The sequence below is a fragment of the Artibeus jamaicensis genome, unplaced genomic scaffold, assembly GCF_021234435.1.
Source record: "Artibeus jamaicensis isolate MK-2021 breed Jamaican fruit bat unplaced genomic scaffold, CSHL_Jam_final contig_908, whole genome shotgun sequence".
NCBI lineage: Eukaryota > Metazoa > Chordata > Mammalia > Chiroptera > Phyllostomidae > Artibeus > Artibeus jamaicensis.
In genome coordinates this window covers 5,560,116-5,574,396 of record NW_026522009.1, presented here as the reverse complement: position 1 = coordinate 5,574,396, position 14,281 = coordinate 5,560,116, and the positions used below count along the sequence as shown (strand labels likewise).

The 14,281-nt window shown below is 33.5% G+C and overlaps 1 protein-coding gene across 3 annotated transcripts in view; it reads left to right on the top strand.

Moving 5' to 3' along the window:
• EPHA5 (EPH receptor A5) overlaps positions 1–2,170 on the top strand; it is a 327,487-nt gene extending 325,317 nt beyond the window's left edge. For all 3 annotated transcript variants that reach the window (XM_053655038.1, XM_053655037.1, XM_053655036.1), the window contains one exon: positions 1,474–2,170. In XM_053655038.1, coding sequence (XP_053511013.1) covers positions 1,474–1,579 — 106 coding nt within the window. In that variant the 3' untranslated portion in view covers positions 1,580–2,170. The remainder of the gene's footprint in view (positions 1–1,473) is intronic.
• Positions 2,171–14,281: the final 12,111 nt, after the last annotated feature.

The window sequence follows — 14,281 nt, the reverse complement described above, 5'->3', positions numbered from 1 at the left end:
TTCATAACTAACAATAGTGATTTTGCTTCAAAGTGAATTTTCACTGGTTTTTGTTTGCTGATGAATTTCTTCTATGCTTACCATTATTATTATTTTATATTGTACTTTGGTGTCTTGTAGCTATGATAATTTCTAGGTTCAATGTTTCATAGTCACATTCTAAGAAATATTTGTCCACCAAAATATCAATAATTTATTTTTAGATGCTTGTTCTTTGCTAAACATTTCATAAGAGGTTAAAATAATAAAAAAATTAAAAAACACAAAAAGAAAAAGAAAGCAAACACATTATTTAAAAAGCCATTATTTCTAATACCAATGCATATGAAGCCTAAGTACCCATTTGTTTAAATTATATCCTCTGATAATTAAGAGATGTCATTGAGTTTCCAAAGGTATTCAATTTTACATATAATAATTTAATGTCTTTGTACTTAATTTCATGAACTTCTAAGACAATCTAAAATTAATATATTTACTGTATGCCAAAACACATTATACTTTTAGCATAATGTGTTCATTAAAGAAATTATCTAACAAATCTAACATGGAGTTTTTGTCATTTAAAAATATTGAATTGTTCACGGTCATTTTTCCTACAATTAATGTTATTTGGCAAACATGTATAAATCATTGTTTGACCAAATATATAATTTTAGGAAATAGAATTCCTGAGTATCCTAGAAAATAACATTTTAAAACCATGGGCACTCGCTTTGAGCTCCATACAATGTTTTCTGATTTGAAATCTAAACATCTGGAATGTTCTTTTGAGTAACAAGCTTTTTTAAGAGAATCAGAATGGAAGTGTCTTAGTTAAAAAAACACTTTCTGATACTGTGAAATCTTAGAAATGCTCTAAATGCCAGTAGAGCCTAGATGCTATTTGGCAAAGGAATCAAATTCTGGTACTTTGAGTTCCAAGTAAAGAATAAAGTTTGTGAAAGTGCTATAAGAGCAATGCAATGCTGATTTTCTCCTGAAGATATCTGTTACATAAAATGATTGTACTGACTGAATCATTTGAAGAGTTTAGTCTTCAACTGCTTAGCTGTGATGTTTTGAAAGTATATTTTATGCTCACTATATTTAGCAAAAATAGGGTGTGTTCATAATCCAGGTCCACCTTTTCAAAACTATTCAGTGGAATTGTACCCTCTAATTTACATATTTATTGGTAAGCATGCTCAAATTTGTTTTTTTCAACACTCTGTGTCACGAATATAGTCATGTTTGAACAGGGGGCAAATATATATTATGTCACTCCTCGTTACAAATGGTTCTTGGATGGCAAACAAATCTTCAAGGTACAATTCTGGAGCCTGCCTTTGAAAATTGGACTGGGCGTGTCTAAATTGGGACTGTCATTGAATTGGTTTTTGCAAAGTGTTTTCCACTTTACCAGCATGAAATATCGAGGTGTGCTAGAAATTGAATCGATACCTACATCCAATGTGTGCTTTCTCCATGCAGGGACTTGAGACGGCTTGGAGTGACTCTTGTCGGTCACCAGAAGAAGATCATGAACAGCCTTCAAGAAATGAAGGTGCAGCTGGTAAATGGGATGGTGCCGTTGTAACTTCATTTTAATGTCACCTCATTGAATGAATGATTCTGCACTTTGTAAACAAGCCCTGAGATTTATTTTAACAAAAAAAAGAGGAAAAAGGGAAAACTCAGTGATTTCTAAATGTTTTTGAGAGCATTTCTTTCAGCCACAGAATTTGTAATCAGTGTTTTACTAAAAACTTCCTTAGCTTCCTCCCAGTGACTTCAAGTTTTTATGAAACAAGGATGACCTCCTTGGAATAACAGCATGAGGTTCAACTATATCTTATCTTACAGCAACGAAATCCTCCCCGCTACTTCTACAACATTTTATACATGAGACATATAACTATACACAGCACCTTTATAGACTGAATTAAGGCAGCACCTTTCAAGACTTCCAAGAATCTACTTGAAAGGAAAAGTTTTGTAGTCATGTGTGGGCTAACAAACGCTGCAATTTACTGAAGTTTACTTCTAGTCTTAATTATCTACATAAGTGTATTGAAGAGCAATATGGCTAGATAGTTTCTTAATAGGTACCTTCTTTTGTCATTTTAAAGTGCTGATACACCGTGTTAAGTTATAGAAACTAGTATATAAACATATTGCTTGATCAAGGATAAGTGTAATACAGGGTGTATATGTATTTTTCTGTGTTATAAAATTTAGTTGCTCTTCTAGAAACTATTAAGTAATAAATGTATATATACTGTATAATTTTCTGTATACCCAGGGATCAATTTAAGTTGGAATTCTGCGTGTATGTGCTTGCACACAAATGCATCACCATTCTGCTTGCATTTTTAAACTTTTAATTTTAGCAACATAGAACACTAAGTGTTCCAGAGTAGATTATGAATTGCAGAAATAAGAAACACAGTAAAACAAAATTTAACACAAGTTTGTGTCTTTTTTTGTCATGTTTCCAAAAGCTACTAAATCTCCTTATTCAGTAACAAAAAATGTCTATAAGTTGAAATCCCTTTTGGCTTTAAAAGAAAAAAAAATGTGTGATATCTGTTACAATGCAGTTCCTCTAGCCATTAATCTTGCACCTCTGTAAGAAATTTCACCTTTCTGAGTCCTAGAAAATACCTTGTCAAGCAACAGTGACACCGAAGGGCACATTTATAGCAGGATGTAGACGGATTTAACTGTGCAGACTTCTGTTAATGTTGTTAAATCCAGGCACATAGCACTAAGCATTACTCCTAAGTGTTAATCCTTTTTAACCATTTCTCATGCAGCTCAGCTCTAAAAAATTTGATACCAAGGCAGCAAAGAAATGATGACAAAGGTATATATTGCCTTCAGGACTTTCTCTATATTAAGGTGACATGTTTTATTTGTTGATAGTGTCTATTCATTTGAAAATCTCCTCTTATATTCAGTTCTATCAAATTGAATTTATTTTGATGAACCAACTAAAAGTATCATTTAATTGGCCTTATTAAGGAATATAAGGTATATCCTATGTATCCTTTACATACTTTGCTTGGTGAAAACTGACATTTGTGATTCCAATTACAAGTTTATTAGAACTTGAACAAAACTGAGCTTCTTGGTAAAAGAATCTAATTCTTGTATTTCTATACTTTATGGAAATTATGGAATGACATGTGATTCAAGGAGCACAACATTAAACAAAAGAGAGTTTATTCGTGATCACCGAATTGTGTACTGGAGTAGGCAGGATTAGTGAATCCATATGAAATATCGTGCATCCTACTAATGGTGCATTTTTTCTCTTTCCCAAGCACCTATTTTAGTTGAAAGTTAACACATAAGAGAGTAAACTTTTGGGAAATAATTTTTTCTACCATGCCCACCTATTACTCAAGCAGTGAAGTAGTTTGTTGCTAAAGAACATGGACCAAAAAGGGAAAGGAAAATAAAAACATTCCAAAGAGTTTTCAGATGATATATTGAGTTCTGTCTAATTTTGGCTATAACTCATTAGGTTTAGAGTGTACTGCATTCCCACACAAATTATGCTTCACATTCACTAATTCAGTGAGATTCCAAAAGTAGAGAGGGGTGGATACAATAAGTCAGTAGGTTTTACCATTATTAAAGAGACATTTGTTCATTACAATAAACATAAAATTAACTAAACTAATTTCTTGTGAACAAAATAATTGGAGACTGTTGCACTTTATTGAATTATGTAAAAACAACCAACTATAAATGATAAACTATCAATTGAGAAACTTCAAAGTAAGAATTTAGATTATTACTTCAAAGAGAAACTACCACAAATTTTAGTGCTGATCAACTAGCCACAGTCAGTTAGTTGCACAGTAGAAATGCAGCTTCTAAATTGTCTTCCAGCTTTATATGTTCAAAGATGATTGGAAGGTCAGGCCAGAATACATCTAAGTGATTAGAATTTCAAGTAACAATGTAGATTTCCTCTTTCTCACAAAGGAACATTATACATTAATTTGAATCAAATTGATTTGTTTCCTTTGCAAGCTTGATGTTCATTTTGCAAAGTTAACTGAGATAAATGTTAAACAGACACATAACTTTCATCCATATCTACATTTGGTTGAGAATTTCTAAGGAATGTCAATGTGCTTTTAGAAGTAATAAAGAGACTTTCAAATAATATATGCTTCCCCTAAAAAAGGAAACAATTCCTTTTTAAAATATTTGTTCACCACTGGATATATCACCAGTTGGGAAGTGCCAGTCTCACTATGAATGTGAGAAGTGGAACAAAGGAAAGAGGCAGCTTTTGTGAAATGCAGTGAGGCAGTAACCCACAGCAAGGTTTGGCAAATCTCGATTCTGTGATTTCTTATCCTTTTGGTTCATTCATTCAGGCACCAGACAACCAAAAACAAAATATAAACTCAGTCATTTTTAGCATAAATGGCATATTTGTCAAGTGATACATAACATTTTGTAACTATCAGTAGCAATATCTTTAGGGTATGAGTCTTTCTCAATATTACTTTGAAAAATAGGTACAAGCCAGGAGTAATTTTTCAACTTCCTGATATCTGTTGAAGTCACTCAATTACTACTTTTATCACTCATCATTTGTTTCCTAATCTTGTCATTTGCTCACATGTAAAAATGTCATGTTATCAGTTGTTCTTGGGCATTGAAATGTGTAAATTATATGTAAAAATGTAAAGATTTTCATTTCTCATTGAAAAATATTAATATGCATGGTCTTTTATTTCTTATATTTTAATCACCAAGTCAGTGTTCTGAGGTTATAGGATTACTGTAAAAATTATATTCCAATATTTTATGTAAACTTCAATATGGCCAGCATTATTAGTCTCAGTTGCCAAAAGTTAAGAACATCCTTAAATCAATTTGTAAAAGAGTTTAACCAGTGTGCAATGGTGAAGTAATAGTTTCATACCTCAAGTTTAAAGAAATGTTAATGTCAGCTGGACACATATGTTTGCATGTCTGCTATTTAATCTCTATGTGAAAGTTGAATGACTTTTAACACCATTCTTTCTCCGATTCAAAGTGGGTTCACTGAAGCACAAGCAGAGATATTTACCAGTGGAAGACATTTTTTGGCTGTAATTGTGCATTGGATAGCAAATTCTATATGAGTCAGATGTTAGAAATTTACTTAGATGTATAATGTTGCATAGTAGAATAAAATCATTTCTCATTTTGTTCTTTCTTAAAATAAGAAAAAAGCAAGCTAAGTATAATAGTAAACTGTCTTTGCTTATGTGTTTCCAGATGTTAACCTCAAAATAAATAAAAAGTAGGTACAATAAGATGATGGTGATGATAATAATGAATAAACAATAAAAAACTAGTTTTATTTGTAATTATAATAACTGGAATAAATCACCATTTTTGTAACTATGTAACACAGCTGGTTACATTGAATATTTTTGTCTATTATGCTGTTAATTATAGAGCAATGTATCAAAGGAGGAGTAAGTAAAGCATTCATTTCTTGTTGATTTATGAAAAAGTCTTTTGACACATACATGATTGAATGTTCATGTTCAAAATGACTACATAATTATTGCTTAGGAGAACACACCAACTCTTTTTTTGTAAGAGAGTCTATTTATAATAATCAGAATCAAATATCATGTTTCTCACCTAAATGAAAAAAAATGGAAGGTGGCAGAATATGTTTATTAAGGCTCACCTAAATCAACAGTAGAAATCTCAGTGGTCAACATGTTTGTAGTCTTTAGGGTGTAATAGTTTTAAAATGGATTATTTAAAAGTATGTACATTTCATTTTTAATAGTCTGAGAATAAAACTTAGACTCACTTATTTGTTAATATGTTTACTAAGATTTCTTAGTTTCCGGCCAAATGTTTCTTAGTTTATGCAAAGCTTCAGGGTGTGTCGAGTCCCCGCCTCAGCGTTAATTCAAGGAAGGATGAGCACTTCTCTATTTTCCCCATTCGAAGCTCTCTGTGCATTTGGTTTGTGTACATGTTTTTGTAGTGTAAGATATGAAATTTTATATTTTTTCAAAAAATAAAGACCCTTTGAACACAGTTTAATCCTACTGTCATGCTTGTCCCGCCTACAAGAGACATTAAATTTACAGACTTTGTAAAATGGTTTCATTTAGTTCTAATAAGAATGTTGGAGTTTCTAATGTTAAATATTTTAAATGCAGTTGGCATCTGTTTTTCTCAAAGATATATTTATGGATCTTTATGTTCAAACCTCTTTTGCAACTAGACTTTGACACTGATGTTGTAGGTTGACATGTGTGCATAATTATGTGAAACCTAACTAGAAGTTGCTTTGTGACACTGTAATGTAACATTACTTGAAAAAATACAAAAAGTGGTGTTGAGCCTCTGCTTATGGAACAGGGTGGAAGAATTGTATTCTTCCCTGGAGGGGTGCCATTGTTCACAAATGATCCCTATTCTCTCTGTTCTACATCGGTCTCCTTTTGTAAAGGGCGTAGCGAACAGTTTGCTGTATTCAAGAAAATGGATCATTTTTGTATGTTGTTGATTTACTAGTATACTCTTTAAAAGTGGCATCTCATGCCTGTGAAAATAACCCATAATTCCTTTCCATATGCACATAATGATATTATAAGGGATTTTATTGATATTGTAGTAGATACTCATGTTGAGTCTGAATTCTTTGTCAGCAAGTAGAGTATTCTTGCCTTACCTGGCTACAGATGTAGATATTATATGATAAAAGGGATTTTCCCCCAACCTGATAGACTCTTGAGAAGACAGAGGAATTTGGCAATGGTAAGGAAGTTATTGCACTATAAGCATGCACTATACTGTATTAGAACTTTTCACTCTTGCCTCTGAAATATACTTTATTGTCTCTACTTTACTAATTAAGAAACCACAACTCAAAGTTGTTAGAAAATGTCCAAGCCCTGACTGTTCTTCAAAGGCAGGATGAAATACCCATTTATTTCAAGTCAGACCCATAAAATTTCTGCTGTAACACTCTGGTTCCACAGTGCTGACCATAGTATGTAGCTAATGGGATCTTTGAGGACATGCTTCTATTGATGCAGGAAATGAAGGTAAATGAGAAAAAATAATTTCTACATTTTCACAAAGAAAAATGTAAATCTTGGGTGGGAACCAGGGTCCAACTGATTATATTTCCAACACATTTGGTTTTTTAATAAGGCAAACTTTGAATATCATTTTTTTTGTTATTTTTGATTGGCCCACCCAATAGTAGCACATTCTAATTCAGCATATCTTTCTAGTGCATGTCATAGTTTTCTCAACTGCAAGCTCAGAAAATTGCAATAATATTTATGACATTTAGAGCCATGATATCTAAACTTCAATTATGGAACATTGAAGTTCACAGGTGACTCACTACCAAATTCTAAGCAAAAGTAAAACAAGTTGATATTTACAAAGATCCACCATAGCCATTCAAATCAAGCAAGAGTTTCATAAAGTAAATATAATTTAACTAGAACTTAATAGGCTAAATATAATAAATTGAACTAAAGTTGACAGGAATGCTGGAATATCAATATTTTTTCACAGAAAAAATTATTAGTTATTAAATCTTTCCTCTAGTGTTTTTAAAAAGTTATTAATGGAAAATAATAATGTGTTGAAGTTACCAATTTTAATTTGAAGTTCCCCAGTGATCCCAAGTTCCCAGAAAGTAAAACTTTTTCTTCAACTTTTATAATTCTTTAAGTGAGGCATTTATTCTGTTTTTATTTTGAACAAAGGTAGAAAAGAATACTACTCCATTTCAAGGTTAAGTGACTTCCCTCACGTCACACAGCTCATTGCTATGTCCCTTCTCTCTTTTAAAGTCAGTTCCTCTGCCTCTGAGTCCCAGATGATGCTCTCCTGCACTTAAACTTGTTCATCCATTGTTTCTACTCTTGAATATCCTTAGCTACCAGTCTCCATGGCTCCCTTCACCGCATCCTCTACTTTTACACAAGGGGTACATAGCACATGGTTGTCTGGAACCAACATGTCAAAACTAACTCTCTCACCAACTAGTTATGTGAACTTAGCCAAGCCATTTAACTTCCATTCTTTCAGGTACCTCATCCAGTAAGTAAACGAGGAATAGTGTGACTACTAGGTGAATTTAATAATATATAGAGAGAGAGGGAAAACAGCACCCACAATGTGATAATCCTTTAGTAAACACCACTTACCTTTATAGAACTACTTTATTATTTATTCTCTGCCAAAACGTAAAAATGTTATCTTTAAATTTCTTATCACTTCCTCTCATTCATTTCATCAAAACATTTCCTTTCATTTTCTACTTATTTTAACTTAATGTTATGAAAGCTTCAAACTCATATAAAATTTTATCAATTTTTAATAAATTTCCTTGTCCTTGTGAGCCAGCTTCCACAATTATCAATTCAATAACAATCTTGTTTTGCACATAACTCCACAGACTCCAAGATTTTAAAAAGCCCAGATATTGTATCATTTCACAAAATATTTGTTCGTATCTTCAAAATAGATTATTTTAAATTATAATTATAATACTATTACACTTACCTTAACCTTCACAATCTGTTAAAATTTTTCAAATATCTAATCCGTAGTCCCTTCTTTTTAATATATTTTTCTGTAGTTCACTTGAACCAATATCGAAATGCTCCCATCATTACCCATAAAGTGGCAGTCGGACTCTTAGATCGATGTGAGTCAGATTCAGGTTTGATTTGTTTAAGAACGTATCATGGGTAGTGTTGTGTACTTGCATCAGCGTACATAAAGTCAAGTCAGGGCATCTTTCTGTAATGCTAACAGGAAGTGATGATCATTACCAAATCATTATTCATTTCAAAGTGGTGATTTTCGTCATTCTTTCTTCATTTAGTAGCCACACTACTTTTATAAAGACTAATTTCCTTTCATCAACTATGTAGTTAATCTGAGATTGAGTTTATACAGGTAAACTGGAACAATTAATTGGCATTTTTTGTTTTTATGTCATATTTTAAAGTGATCAAATGCTCAAATGTCCCACAGAAGGCCACTGGCCTGATGTCATGTTTGATTGTCCTTCTTTTCTCATTTTCTTTAATCTTACGTTGAGTAAAATTTTAACAGTGTCAAGAAGATCCTCTTGATATTACTCTCACCTTAAATGCCCTCCCTTTCTTGGCATCCGAGAACTCAGTCTCTCCTGCTTTCTCCCTACTTCTGACCATTTATTCTCAGACATGTCCACTATCTTATCAGGCTGCTTTCCTTTTAAGTTTTAAATTGCTAGGATTTTTTCTTAATACTCTTCCCACCCTGTGTCATATGCTTTTTCTTGGAAATACCATCAACTCAGAAGTCTTCCATTTTAACATATATGGGAATAGCATTCCATACTGAATCTCTAAGGCCCAAATTTTTCCTGAAATATAGCTTCATTTGTATAAATGTTACTGATGATATCCAATTGGCTATATTGTAGGCATTTTAAAATAAGCATGACTCAAACTGATTTCCTTACTTTCAAAACAGCTTATATCTCCTTTTATACTTACAGTGGAAGGCACTGTCTTATATATAGTTAACAAAAGTAGATGTCCAAAGTTTGCGTTTTGAATTTCCTTTGCCCTCATCTCCATGTAAAACTTGTAATAAAGTTGTATTAGTTTCATATTAAATACATTTATCAGATATACATGAAGAGGGCAAAAGTAGGTTTTGTTATTCATATTACAGTAGTAATATAAATAAATAACACAATAGTTAATAAATAATAATTCAAGAGTAAACTGTTTTGTGTACACACAAGTGTAAACCTAATTTTTTCCACCTCTCTTATTACTAACAAATGTAGAAAAATAAGAAGTCAAAGGTGATATGTAGCAGGAAACATAACCTAGAAAATTGAATATATCACCCAAGACCAAAGAGACACTTCTTCTTCATACATTATTTTATATATTTTTATGGTGGGAATTTAAAAGGAACCGCACACAATTTAGCAATCAATTGCAAACATTACACAGCACATTTTTATCCAAAAATTGCCGACTAGAATAATTTTGCATCATGAAGGAAGTAATTAGAAAGCATCAAGTTGATTCATTATTTGTCCATAGAACAGATATACTCCATAGAGAAGGCACTCAGAATCATGCCAACAAATCAGTTGGTTGAACAATAATTAAGATAATAAAAATTAAGCCACAGTCATTTGAAAAGATAAGTCTTGAAAGGTTTTCCACTTAGCTATATGGATAAAATAAAAAGATTTATTGAAGGCTCCCTGGAGTGATAACAATTCTAACTATACTAGACATGAAGGTCAGACCAAGGAACAAATGTTTTTCAATCTATCCTTCTTTTCCATATAAATATGTGAAATGTAATGATAATAAACACTAATATCAAAGGAAATATTTCAGAAATGTGCGACTTAAGTGTGTTTTCAGGATAAGTATATTGCAGATCTCTGAGTGCCTTGCTTTGCTAATTCTGAGGAAGGGGCAAAGAATTATGGTTTAATTCTTGTGGTGAGGCCCAGTTTTTTTACAGGATTGGCTGAATGTTCCCCATTAATCATAAACTGTCCCTTCATTCCTGTCTAAGCACATGATCCTGATTTCCATAATAGAGAAGAGAGCTTCCAAAAATAAATGCTCCTTGTCTTTTGTAAGAAAAGTGTTCCAAATGCAAAAGTCAAATAAATTTTGACATCTCCTCTATTATCCTCTATAGGAGCTTCCCATAACATTCTCAAGTACAAAGGTTTGACTACATTTAATTCAATGATTTCCTAAATGTCTGACTGTGGTTGCCTTTTAGCTGGTAGTAATTATTACTGCTACCACATGGTAATTCTAAGAGTTGATTGTTATTCATGTAATAAACGTTTCTCAAGATAACTACAAGAATGTTACATTTTCACAATCAATGTTACTCTGGGGAAGCACTGAAAAGGGAATATTCACTCTGAGTTTTACCTGTATCGCTGCAATGTATCTGAATAATGGTCCATCCATACCCGTAACTGCTTTTCTTGGAGACCAATGTAGTAACCCGATTACAATGGAATAATCATAATCTGGCTGGAGTTGAGCGAGCTCTGAAACATAAAAAACGAGTAGTTAAACTCACTACCTTTGAAGTATGCATCGCACTTCATTATTTTTTGATACCTAGAGTATTGTCTTAAGCTAAGGGTTTACTAAATAAAATGTTAAAACAAAATTTGACCATGACCTTGGCCTTATTTCCTTAACAAATGTGTCATTTGATATTAAAAGTTATAAAAATATTTAAATATTCTAAGTCAAAGAAGGCAGTCAACTTGGGGAACAGAGCTTGCCTGAGAGCAAAGAACTGCATAACAAGCAGCTGTTCACAGAAAGATCAGCCAGCGCCTCCTCCTGGAGGGACGGAGGGGAAGACCGGGGCCTGCTAGCAAAACTGATCATCAAGAAAGCATCACACACGCACACATGCACAACCAATTTTGTGTGTTTACACATATGCATACACATAGGTTGTTAAACTTTTAGGATAGTATTATGTTTAATGTGAACAAAAGATATAAAATAGATGTATACATGCATATATAAAATTCATAACATCAGGGGGTAAGTGAAATAGATAAAGGAAAGTGACACAGCACCTGGGAAACCCTGCAAAACTTCAGAATTTGTCTAAACATATTTTGGGAGGAAAAAACTCCTAGTCTTCATTAAACCTCAAAGGGCTACTTGACCATAAAATATCTGAAAATCATGACTTAAAATAACTGTTGACTTCCTCTAGTCAGTGACATCATATATCTATCAGCAAGTGATTTGTAATAGGACTCTCCTACTATTTCCATTTATTTTTCCAAAGTTTAATCTGTTGTAGGGAGTTGTTCTGAGTTATTACTCCTGGGAGATTAACTTCATTCTATTTCATGAGCAGTAGATAAAAGACAGCGATAGTCATAGCCACGAAACATAGTGGCACCGTAGAGATAACATTATCTGATACCTACTTTTTATGACCTAAATAGAAAATTCTATTAAACACTAACCATATTTTACTATGCAGCTAAAATGATGATATTATCATAGAAAAAACCTTAAAAATACTAAGAAGTCATCTGACCACTAAATTATATGAATATGAAATATAATAGGTTCATTTTACAACAGGATTTTTAGCATGAGTTTTATCTTGTTAAATCTAAACTCAAAGCACAACCCCAGCTGGCAGCATCATGTGCCTACATTAATTCAGTTGCTATCATTAATGTGACTTTTACCTTAAATGGCATCATTATTAATAGAATACTATTGACATTTTGGCTGATCAGATAACATTTAACGATCTCTGTATAGGTCTGTTTCCAACACTCATTTATTCATCTTCTTATTCTGTTAAACACCACGCCCTATAGATGTGGTTCGGGTTCTGACTCTGTCACCGACCAGCATGTGACTTTGGAAAAGTTAGTTCACATCTCTGTTGCCCCAGACTCCTCATTTGCAATGTGGTTAATTATAAATTCACTGACTATGTTGCTCGCTCCATAGTTTCTAATTTCCTGTCACATGAATCTTGAAGCTACTGTCTAGTTCGGGATCATTGCACATGTTCTTTCTAACACCGGACACTCCCCTCTCCTAGAACTTTGGCTTATTATTCATAACATTTGTGATTCAATGTCTGCTTGGGTTAGTCACTCAGCTTGTTTAAAATATCACACCATATCCCATCTCTATCATCATGGCTCTATATTTCGTTTATTTTTAATTTTTTAAAGATTTTATTTATTTATCTTTAGAGGGGGAAGGGAAGGAGAGAAGGAGAGAAACATCAATGTATGGTTGCCTCCTGTGTGTCCCCTGCTGGGAACTGGCCTGCAACCCAGGCATGTGCCCTGACTGGGAATCGAACTATGTTTGTTTGGTTTGCAGGCCTGCGCTCAATCCACTGAGCTACATCAGCCAGGGCTAAATTTAGTTTATTTAAAACAACTTTCAAACAGATAATTTTTGCCTACCTTGATATTTGTTTATTATCTGTCTTTCCTCTGGAATGTAAGCATAAGGCAGAAACCTTGTGACCTCCTAGAAGAGCAGAGGCACTCAGAACACTGTCTGAAGGCAGGAAAGAATACAGTACTAATCACATCATGGCAGAGTAAGTCCCAAGTAAACGCTAGTAATTATTAGTCTTGAGGAACTAGCAATACCGAATCTTTATCAATATTTTCCTTCCAGGTTTTAAGCAACTGAGACAAGATAGAAGAAACCAACGGGAGTTGAACCTTTATGAAATGAATCTCATATAAGTACTAATGTATAGGGTTCTATACCGCTACTGAGTTAGAGTCTGCAACTCGAGTTTAAGAAAAAAAAGAAAAGGGATTTGGGGAAAAAAAGGAAGGAAAGAGGAGAAAGGGGGGGGGGGGGGGGGGGGGGGGCGGGGGCTGAAATTTTGTAATTTCTCCTTCCAATCAAGAGTCCAGAACCTACCTGTTGGTAAAATTAGGTCTGCAAATGTAACTTCAATTACGCACTCTTTACACAGAAGGTTACCTACCTCATAAACTCAGTTTCCGGCATAGCAGAAGGGAGACACAGTGTGGCCAGTCTCTGCGTCACCAGTCTTTCCTCCCAAAGACTGCCCCAAAGCCTGACCAAGATGTGTTTCTTTGTGGGGTTATTTAGAGGCCAAGCACACATGATGTGGCCCACTGAATGTTGGGCTTTCTGCAAACAGGTTCTGTAACCTTTCCCCAATAAAGAAGGGCAAGGAAACGGTCAAGAGAAAAAATGATCTTGTAATGACTTTTCGAAAGAACAGAATTATGTGTGGGATCTTTTCTGAAACTAAAGCAGGAATGTAGGGAGAGGGGGTAAATGTTCATTATCCCCAGTTATCGCTATTGATGTTATTGTTGTTTTATTGTGATTTTTCAGAATAAGATTTCTGTCCTGTCCTCAAGAATTAAAACTTACCAGGGTGAGATATACTAGTAAGGAGCATTAAGCACAGTAAAGCACCATGTGAACATGAGTTTTGGGGGAAAGTTAGAAGTAATAGTCTTCCAGGGAAAAGCTTCTACTTGGAGCTTAACTATTAAAGGTATACTGTCCAATATGAAAACTCCTTGCCAAATGAGGTTATTTAATTTTAAGTAAATTAAAATTAAATATTAATTCCCTCAGTCTCTCCAGCCGTTTTTCAAGTACGCATATGTGACTAGTAACCATCCTATTAGACATTGCAGGAATAGAACATGTCCATCATTCCAGAAAGTTCTATT